The following is a 13,485-nucleotide window of genomic DNA, read 5'->3' as shown; positions in this document are numbered from 1 at the left end:
GCCCAGTGGAAGAAAGATTGAGAAATTTCTATGAACAGATGTTAATGTTAAAAATTGGAGAAAATAAAAGTTTGTTTTTATAGAATTTTACACATGACCTGCTCTATTATTAAGTTTTTGTCCGGTTTATGTGATGAAATAGTTAAAAAGTTCTTTTCTAGACTTTGAACGGATTAAGATTTTTTACATTGATTTTAATGGAAAGTGCTGTTTCGGTTTTGGAACAAATCGCTTTTCAAACAGGTTTCTGAAACGGATTATGGTCGAAAACTGAGGTATCACTATATATATATATATATATATATATATATATATATATATATATATATATATATATATATATATATATATATATATATATACGGAAAACCTGGTAGCATGCTACGCTAATGGCTATCAAGTCAGGTTTCATTTTTAACATTGCTAATAAAGTCTCTGTCATGGCCTGGTGTCAATCAAATGAGTGACAGCCACCAAACTGTAAACGTAGCAACAAAAAAAAAAAAAACAATCAATCATTAGCTAGCGTGCTAATCAGATAAGCTCCCCGCGTGGATCCGTGGGCGCTCCCTGCGGTCTGAGCTTCAATCAAGCGTGTCATTCAAAGCGGAACAAATCCCCAGCAAATGAAACACACGCTCGGATTGGCGCTTGCGGAAAAAAAACCCAAGATGAGCTGCCGCCGCCGCCGCCGCCTCGTCACCGTTGTTGTCGGATTTCGGCTTGGCTCGCTTCCGTTTGTCCCATTCTGGACACTCGCTGACACTGTTTTGTGTGCACGTTAGCATTAGCAACAAGCGCCCGACATCTCCCGTTCGCCTTTGACAGATGTCGGGTGCTTGTTGCTAATGCTAATGTGCACAACTTTCAAACTCAGATAACTCCAGACCCATATCATTTAGGAATTGACTGTTTTTTTCTGTTTCTTACACTCTCGCCGCATTGAATGTTTATGTCGTTCCAAAACTCCATCTTCTGTGGGTCGGTGACAAAAAACCCTGGCACTGGCGTGGACACATTTCATCTTCCAGTGGATTACAATTGAAGAAAAGAAAATGTGAATCTTACCGACAAGATGTGGCATCGTTGGGAGGAGCAGCGGATGTTCTGGCAGGGTTGGTACATTCCTAGCGTCACGCAGTTCAACAGGATGACCATCATGCTAACCCGCTCAAACCAGGTAAAAATCAAACAAAGTTAAGGACAAGCACAAAAAAGCTCTCAGGCAGGACGATAAACTCAAGTGGCGTTCCGCAGGGCTCTGCACCGGGTCCCCTATTGTATCCTCCACTCATTTGAACACTCCAAATAATCCCTAAGTGTGATTCGCTCGTTTTCTATTCGATATCTGTCTAGCTAGCTGTCTAGATATTAACTAGCTATTTGTTAGCTAGCTTCCGGGTTGAGTGGACGATGGCGCATGTGGCTGCCGCTGCTCACCTACAGGAAAACATGTCCTGTGACTGTAAAGTGACCTTGAGAGTTTTGAAAGGGGCTTAGAAATGAAATGTATTATTATTATTATTATTATTATTATTATTATTATTATTATTATTATTAAGAGGCACTTTGAGTTACTGGATGAAGTTACCATAATCTTATTTTGAAAGGAAAATGAATCAATAAATCAATTAATCTTTCATGTATTCGGTCATTTATCCAGTCATTAATTGATTAATTGATTTATTGACTAATTGTGATATTTTTTTTTTCATTTCATTCATTCATTCCTCCATTCATTCATTTGTTGATTTATTGACATAATATAATCTTTTTTTCATTTCATTTCATTCATTCATGTATTCGGTCATTTATTGATTAATTGATTTATTGCTTCATTATTGATTCAGAAATGTATTTTTTTAACTCATTCACTGCCATTCACAAATTTATTTGGGGAAGGTTCGGGGTTGTTTTTTTTCCATGCTTGGGTGCCGATAAAGTGCTGGCCATGGCCTCTGGCAATGTTTTTTCCCTTCCACAAGGGGGCATCATTTCTTTTTTTTCCACGTTAGAGCTTTGTTACAGTTTCAGCTGTTGCTAAAGCGCTTTATCAACCAATATGTATTGTTTTGTATTGTATTGTATCTTATCACTCGCAAAAAAGAAATGGACATGAGAATCACTTTTCATTTGAAGCCTCGCACGAAGAGCTCCGCCCCCTTTTTTCCCTCCACCGCAGCTCGCGGTGACCCGACGCGATACGACTTCTATTTTTCGCATTCCATCCAACTTCGCCCTGCGTCTCCCACTCAGCTGCCACGGGATTCCGTGACACGCGTGTTGCTACGGCAACCAGCCCACAACCCCCCCCAAAAAATATTCTATATTAAAAGATTGTGCTAGTGTGTGTGCACTCTCGTTTCTGCATGTATGCGGGGACACAAACCTGGATGTGTGTGTGTGTGTGTGTGTGTGTGTGTGTGCACGCGCTCTCATTTCTGTATGATTGCGGGGACACAAACCTGTATGCATGTGTAAGTGTGTGTGTGTGTGTGTGTGAATTTTAATAAGTCACCGGTTGGCGGATGAAATTGGTGCTTCCTTTCTAAATCTATGAAAAGCGCAGGATGAACATTTGATGACACACACACACACACACACACACACACACACACACACACACACACACACACACACACACACACGGAGGGGGACAGCGGTCGGTTTTGGTGAGATTATGGGCGCTGAATGAGCTCATTTATCAGTCCATCACTTCCTCATTTTGCCATCAAAGCTCGGCAAGTTTTTTTTTACCTTGAGAGTTTTGAAAGGCGCTTGTAAATTAAATTTATTATTTTTAAAAAAATCAAATAAATAAATAAAAACAAATTATTGAGGGGCAAAAAAATCAATACATCACAAATCAATAAATAAATAAATAAATATAACACGATGAAGTCCTGATTGTCCCATCTGCTGTGCTCTTTTCTCTCTGGGGTGCGTGATGTAGCATTGTGCCAAATTTGAGTGTGTAGGTTTTACTTGTGCCCGCCAGCAGCACACACACACACACACACACACACACACACACAGTCGCACGCACGCATTCTTCTGAAAAAATGTTTTGATAAATTTAGGAATCATTTTTTTTTTATTGTGTCTTGGCTGTGCGTTTACAAAGCGTACTCAAAGCAAAACGCACGCTTTGCCGTATGTGATCAATCAATAGAGAAATAGAGCAATAAACAAGTCAATAAACAGGGAAATAAATACATACAAAAAAATACATAACGAAACAAATAACAAAATATCTAAATAAATAAATAGACACAAAAACAAATCACAAAATATACACACATATACTCAAATACACATCTACTTGAATACACATATACACTAATACACATATACACATATACACGTACACGCATATACACATATACACATATACACGTATACACGTATACGCATATACACACATACACGTATACACAAATACACATATACTCAAATACTCAAACAGCCAAATACACGTATACACGTATACACAAATACACAAGTACACATATACTCAAATACATGTATACACATATAAATAAATACACAAACAAACAAACAAACAAATATATAAACATAAATAAAGAAATAAAGAAATAAATACATTTAAAAAAAAAAGCCATAATGGGAGTCAAGTGAAATGGAGAATGATTTTCCAGTTGCTGCCCTTTTCTGCGCTACGTGGCACGTCCGAATCATTCAGCGGATTGTTTGGTCGCCAACAGCGCCCACACGTATGCATTAGCCTAGCGTGACTCACACGCTAACAATTTGAACGAGTAGAAAGCGGCAAACGATGCAAAAGCATGTCGAGTATGTGCTTCCGTTTCACCTCCAACGGACGCATTGCTTTTTTTTTTTTCCAACGTAGTCTTGGTGTCTTCTCTGTTCCATCCCGACGGTGACGCAAGTCTCAAAGGGGGACGCTAATTTAGCGTGCATATCAAGGTGACAGACAATCAGCCGCACGCCGGGCTCACGCCAGTCGCCTTGATGCTACGCTAACGACTTGCTCGTCACTCGCAAACAGTTTGATCCGCTCAGCGGCTGCCCATATCTTTGATCCTACTCGTTTTTATTTGAATATTTATTATTTAGACGGTGAACTACAAAGCGGTGAGGGATTTTATTGATACAGTGTGTGTACGGCTGTGTTCAATGACCATGTTTCTATACAATGCTCATGATAAGGCAATGTCGTCATCTGCTAGCTTGAACCAGCGACTCACCGCTGTCGTCTGCTAGCTTGAGAATGCTCACGAAAACTACCTTTTACTCACGTATCACTTCAATTTGCATTTACTCTCAATAAATAGCTTGTCAGAGGGCTGCAGAATGTGGGCGTCTGTCTCGAATGGCTACGTCTCCTGCCTGCAGTAAAAGACAATATTTCTGTGTTGGAGCCTTTGTCCACAGTGTCCGACCGAAAATCTCTGACAACGTTGCGGTGATATTTGATGCCAGGGGCTTTTCGCGCACAAAATTAGCTCGCTAGCTCCTTGAATTTGAACAAAAAGAGAGCTACCTTCATAAGAAAGTGGAAAAGGCAAATTGAAGGGACATTTTTGATGCGATGGATGACAAATCGAGCGAAAAAAAAAAAACAGGCCACGTCCCGCAGGATCAAATCAGCCACGACCATGTTGGAGTTCCTCAAATCACCAAAACACGAACAGGAAAGGACCACACGCGGACCCCTTTGCGGGCGTCGGAAAGAAATATCAAGGATATGGACTGGAGACCATGCGGATGCACCAACTGCGAGGGCAGGTGGTCTGCTTGAGGCAGAAGAAGACCACCGGGACCAGTTCGGGATACGGGGCCATCAGTACGCCGGCGCCGCCGCCGACATCGTCGTCGTCGTCGTCATGGTCGCGCTCCACTTCCTCTTCCTCGTCCAGGTGATACGGGTGTGGAGAGGAGGGGTCAATGACCTGATCGACCCCGGTCACCCGGGTGATGATGGCCCCCGTGGAGGGGCCCTCCTCCTCCTCCACCTCGCTCGTCATGGCAACGGCAAGGTCTGCTGGCAAAATGAAAGAAAAGGTTTGAAATGGGCTTTTTTCCCGGTTCAAAATGGAACCACTATTGTCCCCGCTGCAGGAATCGATGGCGCGAGTGGCGGGGGTCGCTCGTGCGCCATTATGGGCCCAAAATGGCAAAGGGCTAAAAATACTCGGCTGCGTGAGGGTTTTTTCCAGTGCTTGGCGGGTGCTCAGGTGACAGCAAATGAAAGGAAAGGGAGGAAGCCACCGCCAAAGCCAAGCTTTGGACACATGACGGATCGTCGGGTGGGATGATCACCGAGCGCCAGACGACTCGGGTGTGAGTCATGACTGGTACGACTCGGTTTTTTGAAAACAATAGTGAACAACCTTCTTACGTATGATTGCGGGATTGAAAAACGAGTGATTTGGAAGTGCCTTGGTCAATTCTATCTCAATTTGCCATCGCAAGATTGAGTCCATCGCGAATAGCTGGCGCTTCGTGAAGCTAACGTAAATAACATAACATAAATCCGCGTCCAGTTTATGCTCCAAATCTTAAAAGCCATCTCAGACCCCATTTATATATTTAGTTATCCACTATTTAATTCAGCAACTAATTAATCGGTTATATATTTAATTCTTTTTTGTAGGTATGTATTTGTATTTATTTATCTATCGATTTATCGATTATTTAATTCAGCAACTGATTAATTGGTCATTTAATTAATTCTTTTATTTATTTGTGTATGTATGTATACATATATGTATTTTTTTTATCAATGTATTGATTTATCAATTATTTAATACAGCAAATAATTATTTAATCATTTATACTTTTAACAATTAATTGTTTATTTAATTAATTATATATTTTATCATGATTTATTTTTGTATGCATGTATTTATTTATTTACTTATCTATCACTTATTTAATTGAGCAACTAATTAATTGGTTATGTAATTAATTATTTTTTAGGTATATATGTATTTATTTCTGTATCCATTGATTTATCAATTGTTTAATTCAGCAACTAATTTGTTATTTAATTAATCATTTTATTTGTTTTTGTACATATATGTATTGATTTATCAATTATTTAATACAGCAACCAATTGTTCATAAATGTTATTTTTTTTTCATTATTTATTTTTGCATGCCTGTATTTAATGATGTATCTAATTGTGTATCTATTGCAGGGGCAACTCGGCAGAAGCGACGCAGCCGCCTTTGAATTATGAGTCGCGTGGAAAGCAAAAGGGACACACAGAAAAGTTTTTTTTTTTGTTTCACCAGATGACTTTTGGTGTTTTATGATGTTTTTTTATTCCCGGCAAGCCCCCCCCCCCCCTCATTTGCATCAGCGCCCTGTCACTTGTTTGGGTGCAGACTACTTGCTGACCTCAAGCATGCAATCAACACAATGCCGCTCGCTTTGTTAGGCGCCAAGAATTACGCTGCTAATGACTTGGCAAATGTCACGACATTTGGTGGGAGAAGGCCAAATGTGACCTTCTTATTGAAAAATGGACAAACTCGTGTATGGAAAGCGGCTTATTTGGAAAGATGATATAAAAATGAAAAAGAACAAGAAAATCACATTTTTAATTATTTTTTTTGATCTGGGAGTTAAAACGTTGTTTCTATTCATCAGAATCAGAAAACCTTTATTCTTCATTCTTATGTATAACTGTATTTTATTTATTGTATTCTATTGATGATTGTATTTTATTTTACCTCTGCTTGTCTGTGACTATAAAGTGTCCTACCTTGAGAGCTTTGAAAGGCGCTTCGAATGAAATGTATTCTTTTTGTATTCTTTAGGTACGTACGGGGTCATCAGCTGCAAGGCAAAAGACAACAGTGTCGCGTTGCGAGTTGACTCCCAACGGACTAAGCCAAACGATACCTTTTTATTGAAATAAATCAGTTTACATTGGTTTCATCATGAAACAGAGGCGTACAAGCATGAAGCAACCCTATTGGTTGGCTTATTTTGCCTTACTGGGTTAATACGGTCGCCTTGACCATAATCAGATTTGTTCCCATCATCCTGATTGATTGATTCTTACTGCTCCCCCAATAAATCTAGACCCTTGATCATGGTGTGATTTGTTCAAACAGAGCACTGTGGACTTTTAACATAATTGCAAACACATAACCCATTAATCAAATAATAAAAAGTGAATATTTCAATATAGGTTTTTCCTTACAAAAGCTTTTCTATGAAATGGACATTGCCATTGAGGTTGACATCATTTCCTAGCCGCATTTGAGAGATTTTGTCTGATTGTGGGCCATTTGGAATTTTTGAATCAATGTAGCAAAGTATGTAAACTTGCACATAGACAAAAAAAACAACCCAAACAGATAAACAAATGAGACCGATGGACGAATAAACAAATAGGACGGATGAACGGATAGACATAGATAAATAAAGACAAATCAAAGACTGAACTTGACCAATTGAACTCTTCAGTGCCACCTAATGGCTGCCGCAGAGTTTGATCGTCCTCAAATGCCCCACCAAAAACAAAAGCTCGCAGCACACTTTTACAAGCCGATGACAAAGACGTATCGTGTACACGCTTGTTGTATCTAGGTTGTGTATATTTATACTCTTCCCGTGTAAGTTTCAAGCCTGGGAGACAACGACGTTGATTTGTCGCCACAGACCGCCGGAGCGGGGCGACCGAGACAAATAGCGCTAACGCTAACGGTGCGCACGACGTGTCCAACAGCTGCCCCGCCCATCTATTTTTGCCCGTCATTGATCCTACCGCACGGCTACTGCCAGAGTGAGAGGCACGCTAACGATATGATGTAGCTCGTCAAATATGCTCGCTAGAGCTAACGCGTTAGCACGCCACGGGCGATGCTGTTGTTTGTTTTTCATGTTATACTTCATTGTCAACTCTGAAATGTCAACAGTAGACAATAACGCAAAACACAATTTTGTTGTTTGTTTGTTTTTGAAGCATTACCGATGCTCCCCTACTTACAAACATTCGAGTTACAAACAACGGTACTTATGAACATTTTTCGCTATCTTATGAGATAGCTCGATGGATGAATGGATAGATAGATACATACAGCAATAGAGAGAGGTTGGTAGGTCGATAGATAGATATGTAGGTTGTTCGTGTAGTTATCGATGAATTTATTTTTTGTATTTATATATTTGTCTTTTTATTTATGTACGTACTTATTTATTTACTTACTTGGGTATTTGTTTAGTTATCTATGTATTTATTGATTGATGTATTATTCTATTTCTTCAAGATGCGCCTTATTTTCATCCCCGGCGCATCTTGATGGACTCCGAAGACAAACGTCTCCAATATCCGCCGCTCTCAATTGAGCGCTTCACTTAGCCGCTAGCCATTTTCCGCCGGTGCGTTTGAAGGCCCGGCGACCATTCAACGGTGATCGCTCCATCGCCATTCTGAGAATCGGATGAGTCGGGCGCCGTCGCTGGAAATGAGATCAAGGCAAAGCTTTGACGAATCGCTCACCGAGTGCAATCGGGTTTTTCGGGCCCGCTTCATTGGACTCACGGGATTCTCTCAAGCTCGAGTACATTTGCCCCAAGTGGGGATGCCACAAGCGGAAAGCGCTTGAAAATTAAAAAATAAAAAAAGTCTATGGCTGGATTGGGCCCAACATTTGACATAAAGGACAATCGACACCACTTTTTGGTTTCCTAACTGACATCAGCAAAACGTTTTAAACGCATGTAAAATAGCCAAAACACGCAGGTTGATATTTTTAGTCAAATGCAAAAAAAACAAAAAAAAAAATGAGTTATTAAAGTGTCTCAAAACGACTTCAAAATGACCCCGAAATGGCGAGTTTCAGAAGGTCCCGCCCCTTTGTTCGTGACTTCACGCCAAGACGGCTCGCCTTGCTCGGGAATCAAAACAATAGCTTCAGATTCGGAGAAGTCGGATGTTCCTCATCCAGTCCTGAATATGATTCAAATAGTTGTGAAGAGGAAAGCATAAATGTTTGCCATTGATTCAAGAAGTTCTTCCGGATCATTTTGAGGCGTCAGGACTGATGTGTAGCACCCAGAACGTGCAGAAGATGGCGCCCAAGCTCCGTTGGAAATGGGCTGATTAGTCTGCTGGGAATTTGTGTCAACTAGTATCAAATAGTATTCTTGGTCCAACACACAACGAGTCACCATTGCGACCGAGAAAGCGACATACAATGCATGTTGCGCTACTTTGATTGGTCTGAAAACTTGGTGTCGGTTGTCCTTTAACGAAGAGTTGGCCGTAAGCGCTTCTGCCGGCCAGGTGCGCGCAAGGCGCAATCGCACGCCTCCAGAAAGAAACCCAAACAATAGGGAACACCCGCCCATATGAATGATCACAAAGAGAAGCACGGCGCGCACTCGTGGGACCGAAAACAATGACGGCGGGATTGGCAACGGCCAAGCGGGTGACGCAAGATTAATTAGCTAGCAAATGGAAAAAGGAAGCGACGGGAAAGAATGCCAGCGTCGCGGACAAGGACAGGAGTTCCTTGGACTCACCAATCGATGGAAAAACAAAAACAAATCTGAATGGAGGAAAGCATGTCCATGCTCATATGGAACCAGCAAGTACCTTTGAAAGTATTAGCAAACGTGTTCGAGCTAAATGATAGCATTTAGCTCAGAAGTTCGCTCACAAGAGGTAGCATTTTCACCGGTGAAAAGGTTTCTTCAGCCGTCATCTGAACTTTTTGAAGGTGTCGGACGTTTCGCCTCCTATCCAAGAGGCTTCGTCAGCCAACTAAAGTCGTATCGGACAGTAGCATTTTCACATCATTTTATCGATCTGTCTTTCTAGCGATCGACCTACCGACCGACCTACATAACTATTGACTGACCTACCTACCTACCGACCGACCTATAGACCGACCCACCTAACTATCGACCTACCTATCGCTAAGATTTTAACCTCATTGTCGTCAAATGAGTGGTTGCTAGCTTTTAGATGTACTGCCGATTGGGGTCCACTAGTATTATCCCTGCGACGTTGATAAAGACTTTTTTTGGAGAATTCATCCGTTTGAAATAAGTAAGAATTATGGGTTATCTTAGCGAAAGAAAATGGATGGTTTGAAAGGGGAGTAAAAGAAGCAATTTTCATAAAACAGCAAAATCCTCCACTAAATGGTCATGGTGGAGGTGAGGTTCAATTTGGATCGTTTGTACAACAGGTTCCTTCGGCAACATAGGCTTAGTTATGCTGATGAGGTGATACCAGAGCAAATGGGGCAATCAGGCCAGTCGCAGACCCCATACTCAGGCAGGACAATAGAAGTAATCAGTGTAGCCGCAGGGAGTAGTCCTCTGCTCCCCTCAACCGTAGAGCAGGGACCAATCATGGCAGAGTCTGCTACCACCACATCTGGACAGTAGGGATATACTATATATAGGGCCGCAACTACCAGCAAAATATTTTAGTTCGCTGACGAAGCCTCTTGGATAAGAAGCGAAATGTCCGACACCTTGAAAGAAGTACAGATGACGGCTGAAGAAACCTTTTCATCGATGGATGGACCACTCGTGTACCACTGAGAGCTTACACAGATGTATAACAAGGAGACAGTATGAACTTAATGAATTGAAGTTATCCGTCCAGGAAAGGGCAGTGAATGAGCAAGCAAGTGGCTTCCATCTTTCAGCACAGATTCTCATTTGGCTCGTTTGTTGGAGTCGCGCAGCAGACGCGCCCGCCGAGTCGTGGCGAGGTGACGCTACACGTGTCTACCACCACCACAAGTTTTCGCGGCTCTTCGGGATTTCCACCACAAAGTGGAAAATCCCTTCAAGGTCCAAAATATGGTCCAGTGCACATTAGCGGTAAATCATGTATATTATGGGAATATGGTAAAAGTTTAACAATACGTCTTTCATTGAACGAAGCGGGTCATAATAGGGTGCGTCTTGGATTCATGGCATGGACAGCTGAGCCCTGTTGCTAACCAAAACAGCAGCACCTACCAAAAAACATGTCAAGACAGAACGAATAAAAGTCTCCCTTTTGATAACACAGCAGTCGCCATCTCTCCCCGGAGTCGACGCCCATAACCCTGGCCGCCCCCACGTGCACTTCAAGTAAATCAAATGCCCACGGATGCTATTTGAGGAAATACGCTAGCTTTTGATGTTTATAGAAATAGATGGTCCGTGTGTGTGTGTGTGTGTGTGGCTAGTCTTGTGAGGACCACTCACATTTTATACCATACGCAGTGAGGACATTTTTGACAAGTGACGACCATTTGGACGGTCCTCACAACTTTTTCATTCTAAAGGCTTCTAGAGGGTCTATCTATGCATCTGTTCAAGTTTCAGAGAGGTCCTCACAAAATGATTTCTTGGTGTGTATTTCCATTTCACTTGGATACACACACTTTTTACTCACCGTGTGTGTGTGTGTGTGTGTGTGTGTGTGTGTGTGTGTGTGTGTGTGTGTGTGTGTGTGTGTGTGTGTGTGTGTGTGTATGTGTGTGTGTGTCGGAAAGGGACATTGCAAGTTATGGGGTCATATGAAGGGCGATGGGTCACTCGATTGGTCGCAGCAAGAAATAACATCAGGACGAAAGGTGAGAAGGGGCAGTACTGCAACTTAATCCTTAATCCAGAATAAAAAAAATAATCGGATGTATTAATTTTTCTTACCACTAAATGATAGCAAAGATCGGAATGACAATCCATACAAAATTGTGTCATTTCATAATAATAATAATAACTTTCATTTCTAAGCACCTTTCAAAACTCTCAAGGTCACTTCACACTCACAGGATCAGTTTTTCTGCATGTGAGCAGTGGCAGCCACACAGCGTTTACTCAACCCGGGAGAACTCAAATAGATAGAAAGTTAGCTAGCTAATAGATAACTAATATATAGCTAGCTGGCGAGTAGATAGAAAATAGATAGCACTGCTGATAAATACTGTATATATACTGCGTGAGTGTGTATATACAGGTAACATCTGACTTACGACCAGCTCAATTTACGACCACCCATACTTACGACCTTGAAACCCTATTTTTTTTTTTTTTTTAATTCTACGCCTGGCACCGCAACGCGCTAGCAGGCCGGCAATGTGTACGACCATTTTGGCCAGTCAGCACGTCACACACTCACGCAGCAATCTACCGCGTGATGGCACCAGAGGGGGGAGAGTTTGCCAGTCATTTCGCCTCCGAGTCTCTATTCAACATTCTGAATGGATTTCGACTTACGACCATTTTGACTTACAACCGTTTGGACCGAGCGGAACTTGGTCGTAAGTCGGATGTTACCTGTATATGCTGACTTGTGGTGACCTCTGAACTGCCCCCACCCAAAAAGGGTACTTTTGCGACCTACAACCTCATCCCCCCCCCTCCCCCCAACAATTCACTTCGAACTGCAATGTGATTTTTTTTTGCCCCACTTGAATCGCGATCCAGTGACCACGAGCGAAAGCAACTTGAGGCGAAACGGCGCCCCCTGTCGTAGCAACCAACACAATCAGCGCTGGTGAAAACCACACAAGAAAAAAACAACAACAAAAAAGGGCAAAAAAGTGAAGATGTGACTTACCTTTTCCTCCGACATGAAAGCTCCGCCGCCGCCGCGCTCCGAAAAAAAGAATGGGAATCAATCCTGGTAATCCGGATTGGGATCCGGTTCCGCTTGGATTCTGGAGGCAATCCAAAGGCAGTTCTCCTGTCAGGTATTCCACCAGGGTCCAAACATTGCCGCTTGGCACGAATCCTGTTGGACGTGTTCGATACTTTTTTTGGTTTTAGGCGAAGCGTCCACGCGCGCACCGCGCCGGCCGGTCGCTCGCTTCTTCTTCTTCTTCTTCTTCTTTTTCTTGTTGAGCGAAAAGTCGACACGATGGATGTCACCACGGTCGCCGAGAACCTGAGTGAGCGCAGGGAATGTCGGCGTCTCCTCCTCCTCCTCCTCCTCGTGCGCCCCTCTCTCTCCGCGATCCGCTCAGCTGCGTCATCGGTGGAGCCGCGGGTTCGAGTCCCCCGCCGCAGATGCGTCCGTCCGACCGTCAGTTCTGCTTCTCGCTTCTAAACTCTGGGAATTCCTCAGGTGAGGTGCAAGAAAGGATTCATCCTCCTCCTCTGCCTCCTACACACACATACGCGCACCCGCACACACACACACACAAAAAAAAACATAACCATGTGATTTGTATCCACTTCACCCATTATTTTACAAAAACTAACAAAAAACAAACAAATATTACATACATAATAAATTATGTTTGATGGGGACCTGGGAACGGATTATTCTCATTTTAATGGTTTCCTATGGGAAATGAATGTTTGGGATACACACTTTTCGCCTTAAACACTCTGTCTGGGATCCAATTAAGTTCGTAAGCCAAGGTAGTTTTTTTTCTTCATTCAAATTCCCAAGCCGCTCATTTTTTTTTTTTTATTCTGCTACCATCGCCCAGTTGCTTGCGGGAGGCCGATCAACGGGCATCCATCTT

The 13,485-nt window shown here is 42.2% G+C and overlaps 1 protein-coding gene across 1 annotated transcript in view; it reads right to left on the bottom strand.

The window, feature by feature from the left end:
* The window catches only part of LOC148893092 (voltage-dependent T-type calcium channel subunit alpha-1I-like), a 50,286-nt gene extending 37,170 nt beyond the window's left edge, over positions 1 to 13,116 (bottom strand). The window contains 3 exon segments of the mRNA XM_089006300.1: positions 1,069 to 1,180; positions 4,732 to 5,026; positions 12,573 to 13,116. Of these exon segments, the coding sequence (XP_088862426.1) occupies positions 1,069 to 1,180; positions 4,732 to 5,009 (390 nt within the window). The 5' untranslated portion in view covers positions 5,010 to 5,026; positions 12,573 to 13,116.
* Between the last annotated feature and the right edge of the window lie 369 nt (positions 13,117 to 13,485).

The sequence above is a fragment of the Hippocampus bargibanti genome, linkage group LG10 (genome assembly GCF_051943395.1).
Source record: "Hippocampus bargibanti isolate YZ-2025 linkage group LG10, ASM5194339v1, whole genome shotgun sequence".
Taxonomy (NCBI): domain Eukaryota; kingdom Metazoa; phylum Chordata; class Actinopteri; order Syngnathiformes; family Syngnathidae; genus Hippocampus; species Hippocampus bargibanti.
This window is presented reverse-complemented; position numbering and strand designations above follow the sequence as displayed.